General features: G+C 47.2%; 1 protein-coding gene across 1 annotated transcript in view; it reads left to right on the plus strand.

The window, feature by feature from the left end:
* Positions 1 to 7,701: 7,701 nt before the first annotated feature.
* Positions 7,702 to 14,931, plus strand: part of IKBKE (inhibitor of nuclear factor kappa B kinase subunit epsilon) — a 40,619-nt gene continuing 33,389 nt past the window's right edge. Inside the window, exons 1-2 of the mRNA XM_066624944.1 lie at positions 7,702 to 7,788; positions 9,428 to 9,568. Of these exons, the coding sequence (XP_066481041.1) occupies positions 7,702 to 7,788; positions 9,428 to 9,568 (228 nt within the window). The remainder of the gene's footprint in view (positions 7,789 to 9,427; positions 9,569 to 14,931) is intronic.

Genomic DNA, 14,931 nt, shown 5'->3' on the forward strand with positions numbered 1-14,931 from the left:
TTAGGGCCCAATCCTATCCACTTTTCCTGTGCTGGTGCAGCTGTGCCAGTGGGGTGTGTACTGCATCCTGTGGGGAGGCAGTCACATAGGCCTCCTCAAGGTATGGGAACATTTGTTTCCTTACTTCAGGGCTGCATTGGGGCTGCACTGGTGCTGGAAAATTGGATAGGGTTGGGCCCTTACTTATTTAAATATATATATTTAAAATTTCAATAAAGGAAAGGGTTTTGTATTATTGTTAGGAAATTTAATTTTACTTTGAATTTTGGGGTATTTCTTAATTAGTCTAGGCAGGAGATTTTTAACCTTTTTCATCTCATGGCACACTGACAAGGTGCTAAAATTGTCAAGGCACACCGTCAGCTTTTTGACCACAGACAAGGCACACCATACTGCTGGTAGGGAACTTAAATCCCTCTCACATAACACCAGAACCAGGGGACATTCACTAAACTTGAGTGTTGGGAGTGTTAGGACAGATAATAGAAAATATAGTATTTCTTTATCCAGCATGTAATTAGACTGTGAAACTCCTTGCTGCAGGAAGTGGTGATCACATCTCACCTAGATGCCTTTAAAAAGGGATTGGACAAATTTCTGGAGGAAAAGTCCATCACAGGTTACAAATCATAATAGGTGTGTGCAAGCTCCTGATTTTAGAGGCAGGCTGCCTCTGATTGCCAGATGCAGGGGAGGGTACCGGGATGCAGGTTGTGTCTGTTGTCTTGTGTGCTCCCTGGGGTATTTGATGGGCAGCTGTGAGATACAGGAAGCTGGACTAGATGGGCCTTGGGCCTGATCCAGCGGGCTCTTCTTATGTTCTTTTCCTACTAATAAACGACCCTCTCCGAAGTCCTGCAGCACACCTGAGGACCATCCGTGGCACACCAGTGTGCCATGGTGCAGTGGTTGAAAATCGCAGGCCTCAGCACTTGTGTTCAATGCCTTATTTTACACTTACGCACACAGTCATGATAGGAAATGTATATACGTACTGTATATGATATGGGGGGGCGAGAAAGGTCTGGAGGAGCCTCCACGTAGCAGAGGGCAGAGCAGGCGGAGCTGCGCCTTTAAGAGAGAAAGAAAGGCGGAAGTCTGCGCGTGGAGGCAGCGAGAGGAGTCGCGGACTGCGCTGGGTCGAGCCAGGGGCGCTTGGATGGGCATCGCCCCGGTGCTGCTGCTGCTTCTGCTCGTGGGCGAGCCTCCCTGCGCGAGGACTGAGCCGCTGCCTCGTTCAGGTGAGCCCCCTTCGGGGCAGGGGGCCGCGAACAGCCCCGGGGCAGCGATGCTGGACGCGCTTGCTCGGGAGTAAGTCAGCCCCACGCAGCTTGGTGGGGCTGATCTCCGATGAACGCGCCTCTCATGGTCCCGGGAGAGTTTTCTGCGCTTCCTCCGGGCGCCACTGCTAACTTGGGGCATTGCGGCGTGTGTTATAACTTCCTGCAAGCCGCTTCAGACGTGCACACGCGTGTTCTCCGCTAGAAGCGCGGGCAGGGAGCAGGGACGCGCCAGGGGAAGAGCCCGGCTAGTCCAGCTTCCAGCAGGAGCACGCAAGACAACAGGAGAACTGCATCTTGGTGCCCTCCCTTGCTCCTGGCAGTCCCAGGTAGCCTACTTCTAAAACCAGCAGGTTGTACATACCCATCACAGCTTGTAACCTGGGATGGACTTTTCTTCCAGAAATATGTCCAATCCCCCTTTAAAGCCATCTAGGCCAGACACTGTCATCGTCTCCTGCAGCAAGGAGTTCCACAGGCTAATTACTTGCTGGTTAAAGAGATATTTTCTTTTGTCTGTCCTAACTCTCCCAACACTCAGTTTTAGTGGATGTCCCCTGGTTCTGGTGTTGTGTGAGAGGGACAAGAACATCTCATAGGTGGGTGTGTTATGGCGCTTGCTGGTTCAAAGTGCCTCTTTAGTGGGAGTGAGAGGACCGTGGGCTGTTTTTTCACAGGCGATGCATCAGTTGCTCATTCAAAGTTCACATTTCTCCGTGATGTCACATAGAAAGTCAGAGCGAATAATCAGCTGGAAACAGTTTTTATCTTCCAATACCTCTTGCCATCTTTTGAGACTGAGAGAGGCTTTTGTGCCCCCCACCCCCCATAGCTTGGATACTTCTACTTCATTAAAAGTTGTAATGCACCTGATCACATTTGCACCTAGTTATGGTACATTAAGCATTATGTACAGTATTGATATAAATCTGCTGGGTTTTCACAAGGGTGTTCTTAATGTCACTTGTGAAATGGCCCTTTTGAGGGGATGGTTGTTGAGATCCAATATGGTCTGTGCATGTTGGAATAAAACATCCCAGCCTACCCCAGTTGCTAGCTGTTATAGATTTCTCAGTCTTTTCATTTTAGACACTGGAAAACAACATTCATTCATTGTTTGTTTTTGTTCTTCCTCCGTGGGGAATTAACTTCCACAGGGGAGGCCTGAATCAGAAACCAAAGTAGTATACCTGATAGGGCTTCTGCCACAGGTGTGTGTATTCACCTGTTGGCCCATTCAGGTAGTGTCATGGTGGCCAATAAAGCTGTCATTTCATCAAATTGCCTTAAAGGTTTTGGGGAAGTTGCATCCCTGCAATTTTCTGGTCTAGCAGTGCAAGCCAAGACAACATTGTTCTATGACCATTTGTAGCCCATGAATGACCAAAGGTCACACAGAAAAAGAGCCAGTTAATTATGGGCTCCTAGCCTAATAATTGCCAATTTACTAGAGGTACAGAATTTTTTCTAGTGTTCTGAGTATTAGTCATCCATGCCAAATAATTACTGTTCGATACTGACCATTGATCTGGGAACTTGTTTAAATATCAAAATGATCTCCCTTGAGTTGCAGATTTAATGAAAATTGTTAACTGATGTCGTTGTGACTTGTGATGAGAAGGCTCCAGACAGAACTAACAAAGGAAAAGGTACTGTATTAAACCCACAGTTTACAACTACTGTCAAAATTGGTTACTTGCTTCAGATCTCTGAGGGTTTAAGACTAGACTGTTTTTGCCAGTTCTTAAACTTGACAGAGAGTATGCCACATGCTGACAGAAATGGGGGGGGGGCGTGCTTTTCAAAATGTCTTCATGTGTTTTATTCAACATCCCTCAGGACTGATGTTAAGCTTTGAGTAAAGACAATTCATTGCACTTGCCGAAACATGGTCCTAAATCTGACATGACCTTACTTGCCTGTGACGGATTTTTCCTCCAGAAGTCTGTCCAGTCCCTTTTTAATGGCATCTAGGCCAGATGCCATCACCACGTGCCCAGCTCAGGGTCAGCCCGCTAATGAGACCCTGGGTTCAGAATGTCACATCTGGAGAAGTGCCCATGTTGCTCCCTAATGTGTTGCTCTGGACCTCTGGTGGGTTGATGGAAGAGGAATTCTGCACATCTTTTCAAAAGGCAGAAGCCCTGTTATCATATGCTTGATCTCCAACCTGTGCTTGGGAGGGAGTGTTTGTGGTAGTTTAATGCCTAAAACAAGTATCAAAAACTTGTTGAACAGAGCAGGTTTGTCTCAGGCTGCTGCTGGTCTCTTCAGGAGGTGATATCAGTAGCTGCCTAGCGTGGGCTGCTTCTCTTCTGCTGGTATCTTCTCCCAGAGGGATACAGGTATGATGTGGCCCTTGGGGGAAGGGGCAAAAAAACCAGGGAATAGGCCAGCAAATTCAGGCATGCATGTGCATATCATGTATGAGGGCTGAATACACACTCTAAGCAATTGAAGCTTATTTTTATCACCATTCAGTAATATTTACAGGCATATTTAAGGCATCACTGTTAAAACATTTGTCTGTTTGGGTGGCGGGGGAAAGATAAGAGCTGGGCTCTGATATACTGTGGTTATGAGGCGGAAATGGTGAGAGAAGATGTTAATCATTGCCATCCGTTGGTGCAACTCTGGGAATTTTTTCATTGTGCAGGAAGCCAAGCATTTCCTCTTGAACCTGCTGTTCTGCAATCCCTTTGCTTTCTGTTCTTGCAAAAGGGAGGTGCCTCTGGTGACAGAAATTGTCATCTGTATTGTCGTTCCTGCCCAGGTCAAATATTGTCAACCATTAAAAAAAAAATTCATTCTGTTTCTATCCACTTCAACCAAATCCAAAACCTCTTTCCGCTACCCCATTTCAGTCTCACTTTCTACAAATTCTTTTAAGATCTTAGAGCCCAATTCTGTGGTCGGCAGCACAGCTCTGTGCCGCCAGCCACAGTTGCAGACGTACCATAACGCACATTCGTGGGGCTCACCGCCAGGCTCCCACCGGTGCTAGCCCAGCGCCGGCCGGTGCTAGCCCAGCGCTGGGCAGTGGCCCAAGTTCTGCGGCTTGGCGGTCTGCCGGACCGCCAAACTGCAGAATGGGAAGCGGGGGTGTGGGGGAGGCGTTCTGGGGAGGGGGGAAGCCAGTGGGGGCGGGTGGGAGGCGTGCCGGGGCAGGCGAGAGGAGGATTTGCGGAGCTGAGTTCTGCAGGATCCAGGGCACTCGTGGAGGCCTGCACACCCTAATGAGTGCCTTTACTCTACCGCTGATGGTAAAGTGAGTAGCCTCATTGCGGGGCTGCTTACCTTACTCGGGGGGAAAGGGACAAACATCCCCTTCTCCAGAGGAGTCTCCCGCGGTTGCGCGGGAGGTGCAGAGTTCAGTGGCAGCCCTTTTCAGTGCTGCCGAGCCTGGGCGCTCTGGGCAGCTCAGGATTGGGCTGTTAGTTCTCTTAACCTTTCCCAAAGTTCTCTTAACCTTTCCCAAATTTTATTTCTAGTTCACGTATGACAAAATGTACCAACAGCTTATTATTTATTGACTGCATAACAGCTTGTTGGGTACTTAGGATATGTAATGTATACTTGCAAGTAATGTATACTTGCAAACTGGATGTCCACCCAGGCTCCTCAGCATCATCAGATCCTTCCACAAGGACATGAAGGGCACTGTTGTCTTCGATGGCTCCACATCAGACCCCTTTGACATCCGAAGCGGCATGAAGCAGGGCTGTGTTCTTGCACCAACCTTGTTTGGGATTTTCTTCGCTGTCCTGCTGAAGCAGGCCTTTGGAACTACAACAGAAGGCATCTATCTCCGGACCAGATCAGATGGAAAGCTCTTCAACCTCTCCAGACTGAGAGCAAAGTCCAAAGTCCAGCTGAAATGTCTTCGTGACTTCCTCTTTGCCGACGATGCAGCTGTCACTACCCACTCTGCCAAAGATCTCCAGCAGCTCATGGATCGTTTTAGCAAGGCCTGCCAAGATTTTGGACTGACGATCAGCCTAAAGAAAACACAGGTCATGGTTCAGGATGTGGACTCACCTCCCCACATTACAATCTCTGCGCATGAACTGGAGGTTGTCCATGACTTTGTGTACCTTGGCTCAACGATCTCCGACACTTTTTCTCTCGATACTGAGCTAAACAAACGCATCGGTAAAGCAGCTACCACGTTTTCTAGACTCACAAAGAGAGTCTGGTCCAACAAGAAGCTGACAGAACATACCAAGATCCAGGTCTACAGAGCTTGTGTCCTGAGTACACTTCTGTACTGCAGCGAGTCATGGACTCTCCGCTCACAACAGGAGAGGAAACTGAATGCTTTCCACATGCGCTGCCTCCGGCGCATTCTCGGCATCACCTGGCAGGACAAAGTTCCTAACAACACAGTCCTGGAACGTGCTGGAATCCCTAGCATGTATGCACTGCTGAAACAGAGACGCCTGCGTTGGCTCGGTCATGTTGTGAGAATGGATGATGGGCGGATCCCAAAGGATCTCGTCTATGGAGAACTCGTGCAAGGAAAGCGCCCTACAGGTAGACCACAGCTGCGATACAAGGACATCTGCAAGAGGGATCTGAAGGCCTTGGGGATGGACCTCAACAAGTGGGAAACCCTGGCCTCTGAGCGGTCCACTTGGAGGCAGGCTGTGCAGCATAGCTTTTCCCAGTTTGAAGAGACACTTTGTCAGCAGTCTGAGGCTAAGAGGCAAAGAAGGAAGGCCCATAGCCAGGGAGACAGACCAGGGACAGACTGCACTTGCTCCCGGTGTGGAAGGGATTGTCACTCCCGGATTGGCCTTTTCAGCCACACTAGACGCTGTGCCAGAACCACCTTTCAGAGCGCGATACCATAGTCTTTCGAGACTGAAGGTTGCCAATACTATACTAAAGAGGAGACAACACAGCTTGAGAAAAGGGGAGTTTAGGAATTCAAAGTCCACCATTCCTGTTGGCCATTGAGGAACTAGAACTCCATTAGAATTGGTGATGTTTGCAGAGGATTCATATTGCTTCTTAGAATGATGCTATTTACCTTACTCAGAAGTAAGCCTATTGTGTTCAGCTGTAATGTCTTACTCAACAGAAATGCCTCCACCCATCACTGCTACTGATACACAATAACTGATATTATTATTATTATTTTCAAACACCTATAGTGATGGGGAGTGAAGAGTGAGAGATACGACAGAAAGGGCTGCGGAAGAAGGGAAAGGTCTGTGACTGAGGAGAAGAAAAAAGACTTCCTGAACAAGCTTCTAATAAAGGTGACCACATGAGGTTAAGAGTTGCATTTTCCTGTCAACGTTGTTTTTAATAACTACTGTTAATATGCTGCTGCCAATACAAATAAAGTTTCAGAGTTGTCTTTTCAGCATGGCTTCACAATCCCCACATCAGCATCCTGACTAAACGTACACCTACATTTAGGACTCTTCCCCCCCCCAAGTGGTCTCGGGCCTGGAAGTTCCAACCAATCAATATCTTTTGGACTGGAGCAACTCTACCCTAGTTTTTCTTTCTGATGGAACTCAGGCCAGTGTATATAGTATTCAGAAGTGTTCTCGCATCCAGGTGTTAACCAGATCTAGGTTAGCTTAACTTCAGCAAGGTTGGTCTACCCTTTCGGCTTTTGAACTGGGATGTCAAACTTGTTTCATAAAGCGGGCCAAATAGCATCATGATGTCTACTGATGGCTGGAAGTGATGTCATTAAGCAGGAAGTGATGTCATAAACCCAATTTTGCCCAGCCCACAGGTGTACACATTTGGTCCCTGTTGTGTATATACAACGTTGGGCAGAAATTGCTTAAGCTGGTCATGACCAGAAATAAGCACATTTTTCTCACTTAGGAACTCATTAGCTGCAAATGACAGATGGGAAAAATAAGCAAATCTTATATTTTCAAGATATGGGAGAGCCCAGTTATCGCATGGGCCACCCTTTCAGCATGGTCAACTCAGCACAGCTTAGCAGGTAACAGGAAGTGCTGGGTGAGCCCAAGGGCTGGATAAAGAGCTTCTATGGGCAGCATCCAGCCCCTTTGTCTTCTGTTTGACACCCCTGCTTTAGAACATATCCTGGGACCAGAGACTGACATTGTTTGTTTCTGCCCTGTAGAAATGGCCTTTGCAGAAATAAACATGGTTTTTGGAAGAACCGCTTTGCTGCTCTCCCATGCCATGAGAGGTGAAGTTGCTGATACAGTTCTAAACCCATCTTAATTTGTTCCACACGTGTGAATATTTTTAAATAGTAGGGAAGTTGACCTCCTTAACTTGGATATGTGTTATTCATAAATGAAAACGGTAATAGAGCAGTTGGTGGAGAACCTGAAGAAGCTTGACTCATGCTTGCTCATGACATTTGCTGCCTTCTTCCATTTGTCTTACAGCTGGTAGGCAGACCACTTCCTTGCTGGCCATGCAAAGCACAGTGAACTATCTCTGGAAAACAGATGATGTGCTGGGTCAAGGTGCGACTGCCAGTGTGTACAAAGCCCGCAACAAGGTGAGGAGATGCACGCACAGGGCCGTCCTAGTCAGCATGCCTCAAACAAATATTTTGATTAGATGTTTTATTGTCACAAAACAATTGCAGAACATAAAATAGGGCATACTGGCTCAACGCCACTGAATATTACATGTAACAACATATTACATGTGAAATATAAAGTTGTTGCTACCAGTGGCGTCACTAGGGTTTGTATCACCCAGTGAGGGAGGCCAGCACGTCGCCCCCACAATGGACCTCCTCCCATGCAGTAGGTGGGACAGTGCGTGTTGATGTACCATTGCCCCTCCCCACTTTTTTTTTTTGCTATAACTTTTGACAGAATGGGGATATTTCAATATGGTTTGTTTCATTGCATTGTGCATGAAATTATGCATCAATTGATATATAACATGATGGTATTATTTGAAAATAACCAAATTTTAATTTTGGTCAGTAGTGTTGTCACCCCCCCTCCCATGCATGTCAGCCGGTGTGTCCTGCACCCCCCTAGTGATGCCACTGGTTGCCACAAAGCGTACAAATGCATTTCTGAAGCATTTAATCAAGTATTGTCAAGTGACACTTTGCTAAGACTGTCTTCCTAGGACAGACAGATAAAATATGCAGAAATGTTTAATGAAGAAGTGTTTAGAGCCTAGATCATCTGCAGTTCAGGGAGAAATGTCCAAGCTAAGATTCTCTGTGGATTAGGAAGTCAAATTTCCCTCTGTAATGTGGATGAATTTTTCTTTGATCTGCCAAGTACCCATATGTACCCATATGTTCTCTTGTACCCATATATTCTCTCCTACTCATAGCTGAAGTCTGGTTTATGTAGTAGTTTTCTGACCAAACAGATTTTCTCTGACAAAGTAAACCTAGTGACTTTGTCAGTACTAGTTCAGGCATAACCAGCCCTCGGGGCAGGCTTAAAGCTAATTAGACCAATTGCTCCCAGCACCTAAGGGTTCCTCGTGCTATGCAATTGCTATGCAAATTTTATATTAAAATTTGCTTAGGTCCTTTTGGTCCATTTACTCACATGCACTTTCTTAGCATACATTTTGATTGCTTTCCATTTTATCATTGAGATAAAAGTCTATAGTAAATTGTATTATATTTCTAAGGTTCTATAGACTTGGCTGTGTACCTGGGCCCCTACAAAAAATGTTGCCACTTGGGCCCCACAGCTCCTAAGGATAACCCTTGTGGAACACTAAGGTAGTAAAGTTTCTGTATGAAAGCTTGATTGCTTTAAAAATGTCACAGGGACCTAATTTATACATATATTTGCATGGCAGCATGTTACCCAGCCATCCGATGCAGCTCTGGCAAGCTAGTTGTAAAATAAAATAACTCGCTGCATGGCTGCTATAATTTCAATTAAATCAACCCAGCACAGCTCTTCTAATGGAGGAATTTGCATTGATTTGCTGGAATTGCAACAGTTGTCTAGGGAGACACATCCTGCAAATTGCTTGTGCATGTGGGGTTGAGCCATTAATTGTCTCCTAGCAAAAGCTTGCAGCATGCTTCACGATGACCTTTTCCCCTTCACATTTCCCACTACAAATGCTAGTGTAACTGCCGTGGCAGATGAAATATCAAGCGGTTCTTGAATCCTTGCTCATTTTTCTTTTCCACTCCTTCCTAGAAATCGGGAGAACTGGTTGCTGTCAAAGTCTTCAACAATACCAGTTACCTGAGACCTCAGGAGGTACAGATAAGAGAGTTTGAGGTGCTGAGGAAGTTAAGCCACCAAAACATTGTCAAACTCTTTGCTGTGGAAGAGATTGTAAGTCTAACTTCCTCTCTGAAATAAGGACTAACTGATATGATATGATAGTCTTAACGTGGTAACAGCAGCATTAAGGTAAACTCCTTAACAACTGTACACACAGATGTTCTAGTGAATGCACAGACGGAGCAGGGGTGGTCCTGTTTCTTCTGCCATGCCTTCCATATGTGCATGGCTAGAGAATCTGTGAATGCCCCATTGGAGCACAGGGAATGGGAAGGGAGAAGGGACAAGTAAAAGAGCTGAAGAAAAATGCTTAATAGAGTCCCAAGCAGAGGCTTGAGACAGGAACTCTTTGTTGATTTTATTCAAAGGCAGAGTTAGCACTGAATGTGGGAATGGAAGGGGCATCAAGTTTGTTTGCCCTCAACCAACAGGTTTTTCCTACCTACCTTCACAGGAAGTCCAACTTTCCATTCTCTTTGCCTCCTTTGGTGCATGCTTGGCGACTGATTCTAGACATGCACTACATCACTAGTCTGTTGAAAGTGGCCTAGGCTAACTTTGAAGATCTGTTGCAAACCAGTGCTGCTCTTCTTCCATTCTGTGTTCTTTTTAAGAACATAAGAAGAGCCCTGCTCTATCAGGCCCAAGGCCCATCTAGTCCAGTTTCCTGTATCTCACAGTGGCCCACCAAATGCCTCAGGGAGCACACCAGATAACAAGAGACCTGCATCTTGCTGCCCCTCTCCTGCATCTGGCATTCTATTTACCCTCACACTCCCTAACAAAAACACCAGATTACACTTGGGTTTAAGGCCAGATGCAATTACCACACCCTGTGGCAAGGAGTTCTACAGACTAAATACACGCTGGTTGTTCTAACTCTCCCGACACTCAATTTTAGTGCATGTCCCCAGGTTCTAGTGTTGTGAGAGGGAAAAGAGCGTCTCTCTGTCCACTCTATGCATAATTTTGTATGTTTCAATCATGTCCCCCCTGAGGTGCCTCTGTTCTAGACTGAAGAGCCTCAAATGCTGCAGCCTTTCCTCATGAGGGAGGTGCCCCAGCCCAGTAATCATTTTGGTCGCTGTCTTCTGCATCTTTTCTAGTTTCAATATGTCCTTTTTAAGATGTGGTGACTAGAACTGATACACACACAACCCCTCTCGTGCCCCTCCCCCTGCATCCCGTTTGCCTCACCACTGCTCCCTTTTCAACTTCCTGATACACACAAAGCTGCCTGTAATAACTGATGGAATTAAAATTGTTTTTGGGTTTTGTGTGTTTTCCAAGCTTAGAAATTCTGTTACATAGATCAAGAACTTCCTGGACAGTTTGTGGAAACAATTCAGCTTCTGGCCAAAAACGAATTGAAACAAATGTGTCACACTATGATTTACATTCTAGGAGAACTGCATTAGCTGGGGTTTGTTGTTCGTTTTGGGCAAAATTCAACAAAATGGATATTGTTGCGTTCTTTTATTAACAGTTTGTACTTGAAAGAGAAAGGGGAGAAGTTAAGTCACATCTAAATTTAGCATCCTAAATCTAATATAGCTGACATGTTATGTACCGTTACAGAGTGACAAATGGTATTAAAATTATACTTAGCAATAAATAAATAAATAAATAAATAAATAAATGGTAGTTTAACAATAGAAGAATTTTATTTTTCAATTATTCATCCAGAGGTAGTCAAAAAGAAAAATCCTTTTTTTTGGGTGCTCATTTATTACACAAGTAGAATTTCACTAGTCAGTACATATTGAAGCAAAATGTGTACAACAGGGATCTTCCCCACTATAATGCTAGTGATTTGTTAAAACCTCCCAGATTTTAAATCGTCCCATCACATGAAAGACTTCAGCCTGGTCTCTCAAAAGACAGATTTCTTAACAGCAGCTCATCAGGTAAAGGAGAATACAGAGACAATGCAATGTCAACTAGCAGATTTAAAGCCCAATCCTATGCATGTCTACTCATAAGTAAGTCCCATTATAATCAATGGGCCTTACAGATAAGTATGGAAAGGATTGCAGGCGAGCAGTGCAATCTCGAAGCTGGCGACTCTCCCAGCGCCAAAATGGCTACCGCTGCATCCAGTGGCACTGCTGAGACTGCAGGAGGCCTCCTCAGGGAAAGGGGACTATTCGGTTGGCACAGACTGGAGGCGCTCCATGTTAGGCTTTTTAGGCCGACACAGAGCATAGGATCCAGCGGTCCCATGCTCCTCCCACCCAGTTCCTCCCTCACCCCCTGGAATGCCTCCCCTCCCACTCAGAAACCCCGCACCACCACCTGGCAATGCACCTTATCACAGGTGCTCCTCCGGTGTCGCCCTCCTGGTGCTGGGCCCAGCGCCAACTGGTACAAGCCCAGTGCTGGCACTCCTTGCTCTCCCGGTGCTATAAACATGCTTTTATGTGTATCAGGAAGTTGAAAAGGGAGCAGTGGTGAGGCAGTCGGGATGCAGGGGGAGGGGCACGAGAGGGGTTTGTGGCAATCAGGAAGTTGAATAGGGAGACATCTAAGAGAAGGAAAACTCTGATTCCAAACCTCCACTGCCTTGTGGCTACATCCAGTTGTGGAAAAGGCTTCAGGAGTCAACCTCAAGGCAAAATCAGGAGCCGGAGTCCCTCAGGCAGTTCGTGGCTGCACACAGTCACGTTCTGGCAACTCCTGCGATGCCGCTGGAACCAACCGTATTGGTTTCTGCCTTTCCATTGGACCATTTCAGCGGCGTGGAGAGGGGGGATTTGCTGCATGGGTAACAGCCTATCCTCCATACCTTCTTTACCCAGGCTTCGCGCACTGGAGAGGACACTCCAACTTCGCCATACGGCGTCGGCACAACACGGGAAGCAGCAGTTACCGGTTATAAGTCTTTGCTCGATTGGCGTAGGGCATGACGCCAGGGGCTGCTTCCGACGGTGGGAGAGATCATTGCATCTCATTGGGCAGCTACCGCCCGCCTTAAGCTGGGCAGTCCCCAGCCAGTAAGGTGTTGCCTCGCCACGGTCCGTTAACCTCACGGGGTGCGTGGGGTTTAGGGTGAAAACCGACAAGCGGATCGACAACTCTGCACCATGCAATAGAAAACAGAAAACTCCTGCCCTAAAGCTGGGCACCTGGAACGTAAGGACAATGACACCTGGCTTCTCTGATGACCTGCAAGCAATAGACGATGCACGCAAAACAGCTGTCATTGACATGGAGCTGAGCAGACTGCAGATGGACATCGTCGCCCTTCAAGAGACTAGGCTGCCAGATTCTGGATCTGTCAAGGAGCGAAATTTCTCATTTTTCTGGCAGGGAAAACCACCAAACGAAACCAGAGAACATGGTGTTGGCTTTGCGGTCAGAAATACCCTGCTGAAATCCATCATCCCACCTACTGTGGAAAGTGAAAGAATTTTGTCCCTGCAGCTCCAGTCATCAGCAGGACCTGTCACTCTCATCAGTGCTTATGCACCGACTCTGTCGTCTCCAGCAGAAGCCAAAGACAAATTTTATGATGACCTGGCCACCACTATCAAGAAGATCCCCGTAAAAGAGCCATTGTTCATCCTCGGCGACTTCAATGCTAGAGTTGGTGCTGATAACAGTTCGTGGCCCACTTGCTTAGGTCAGTTTGGCACTGGGAAGATGAACAAAAATGGCCAACGCCTGCTAGAGTTTTGCTGTCATCACGGTCCCTGTGTCAGCAACACGTTCTTCAACACAAAGCCCCAACATAGAGTCTCTTGGAGACTCCCAAGATCAAAGCACTGGCACCAGCTCGACCTGATTCTCACCAGATGCTCCAGCCTTCCCAGCATCAAGATCACACGCAGCTATCAGGGTGCTGCCTGTGACACCGACCACTCGCTGGTGTGCAGCAGAGTGAAACTGCAAACAAAGCGACTGTATCACACGAAAAGGGAAGGAAGACCTCGCATTGATACGAGCAAGACCCGGGATCAGAGAAAAGTGGAGGAATTTGCACGAGCGCTTGAGGAATCTCTTCCAGGCCCGGTCGATGCAAATGCATCCAACAGATGGTAACATTTCAAGAATGCCGTTTACAACAACGCCTTGTCCATATTTGGCAAGAAGACCAACAAGACGGCAGACTGGTTTGAAGCCCACTCTGAGGAGTTGACACCAGTCATTGAGGAAAAGAGGAGAGCTCAAGCAGCATACAAGGCCTGTCCCAGTGAGTGCAACCTGCAGGTCCTCCGAGCTGCTCGCAGCAAAGTCCAGCAGACTGCCAGGAGATGTGCTAACGACTACTGGCTCCAGCTCTGTTCCGAGATACAGATAGCAGCTGACACGGGCAACATCAAGGGGATGTATGATGGTATCAAGCAGGCCCTAGGTCCAACACAGAAGAAAATTGCCCCTCTGAAGTCTGCCACAGGCGAGGTCATCCAGGATCGGGCGCAGCAGATGGAACCATGGGTGCAGCACTACTCTGAGCTATATTCCAGAGAAAATGTAGTCACCGAAGAAGCGCTGAACAACATTGAGTGCCTGCCTGTGCTGGAGGAGCTTGACAGTGAACCAACCCTAGAAGAACTTCACGTGGCCCTGGACTCCTTGCCTTTGGCAAGGCACCTGGAAAAGACAGCATCCCTGCTGAAGTCCTAAAGTGCTGCAAAGAGATCATCATCACTGAGCTGCATGAAATCCTTTGTCTCTGCTGGAGAGAAGGTGGAGTACCTCAAGACATGAGGGACGCAAACATCATCACGCTGTACAAGAACAAAGGCGACAGGGGTGACTGCAACAACTACCGTGGCATCTCTCTCCTTAGCGTTGTAGGAAAGTTGTTTGCCCGAGTTGCACTAAAGAGGCTCCAGGTACTTGCAGAGAGCGTTTATCCAGCATCACAGTGTGGATTCCGAGCCAACAGGTCCACCACTGATATGGTATTCTCCCTTAGACAACTGCAGGAGAAATGCAGGGAACAACGACAGCCACTCTTTATAGCCTTCATAGATCTCACGAAGGCTTTCGACCTGGTCAGCAGGGATGGCCTCTTCAAGATTCTCCCCAAGATTGGATGTCCACCCAGGCTCCTCAGCATCATCAGATCCTTCCACAAGGACATGAAGGGTACTGTTGTCTTCGATGGCTCCACATCAGACCCCTTTGACATCCGAAGCGGAGTGAAGCAGGGCTGTGTTCTTGCACCAACCTTGTTTGGGATCTTCTTCGCTGTCCTGCTGAAGCAGGCCTTTGGAACTACAACAGAAGGCATCTATCTCCGGACCAGATCAGATGGAAAGCTCTTCAACCTCTCCAGACTGAGAGCAAAGTCCAAAGTCCAGCTGAAATGTCTGCGTGACTTCCTCTTTGCCGACGATGCAGCTATCACTACCCACTCTGCCAAAGATCTCCAGCAGCTCATGGATCGTTTTAGCAAGGCCTGCCAA

The sequence above is a fragment of the Tiliqua scincoides genome, chromosome 4 (assembly GCF_035046505.1).
Source record: "Tiliqua scincoides isolate rTilSci1 chromosome 4, rTilSci1.hap2, whole genome shotgun sequence".
Lineage (NCBI taxonomy): Eukaryota > Metazoa > Chordata > Lepidosauria > Squamata > Scincidae > Tiliqua > Tiliqua scincoides.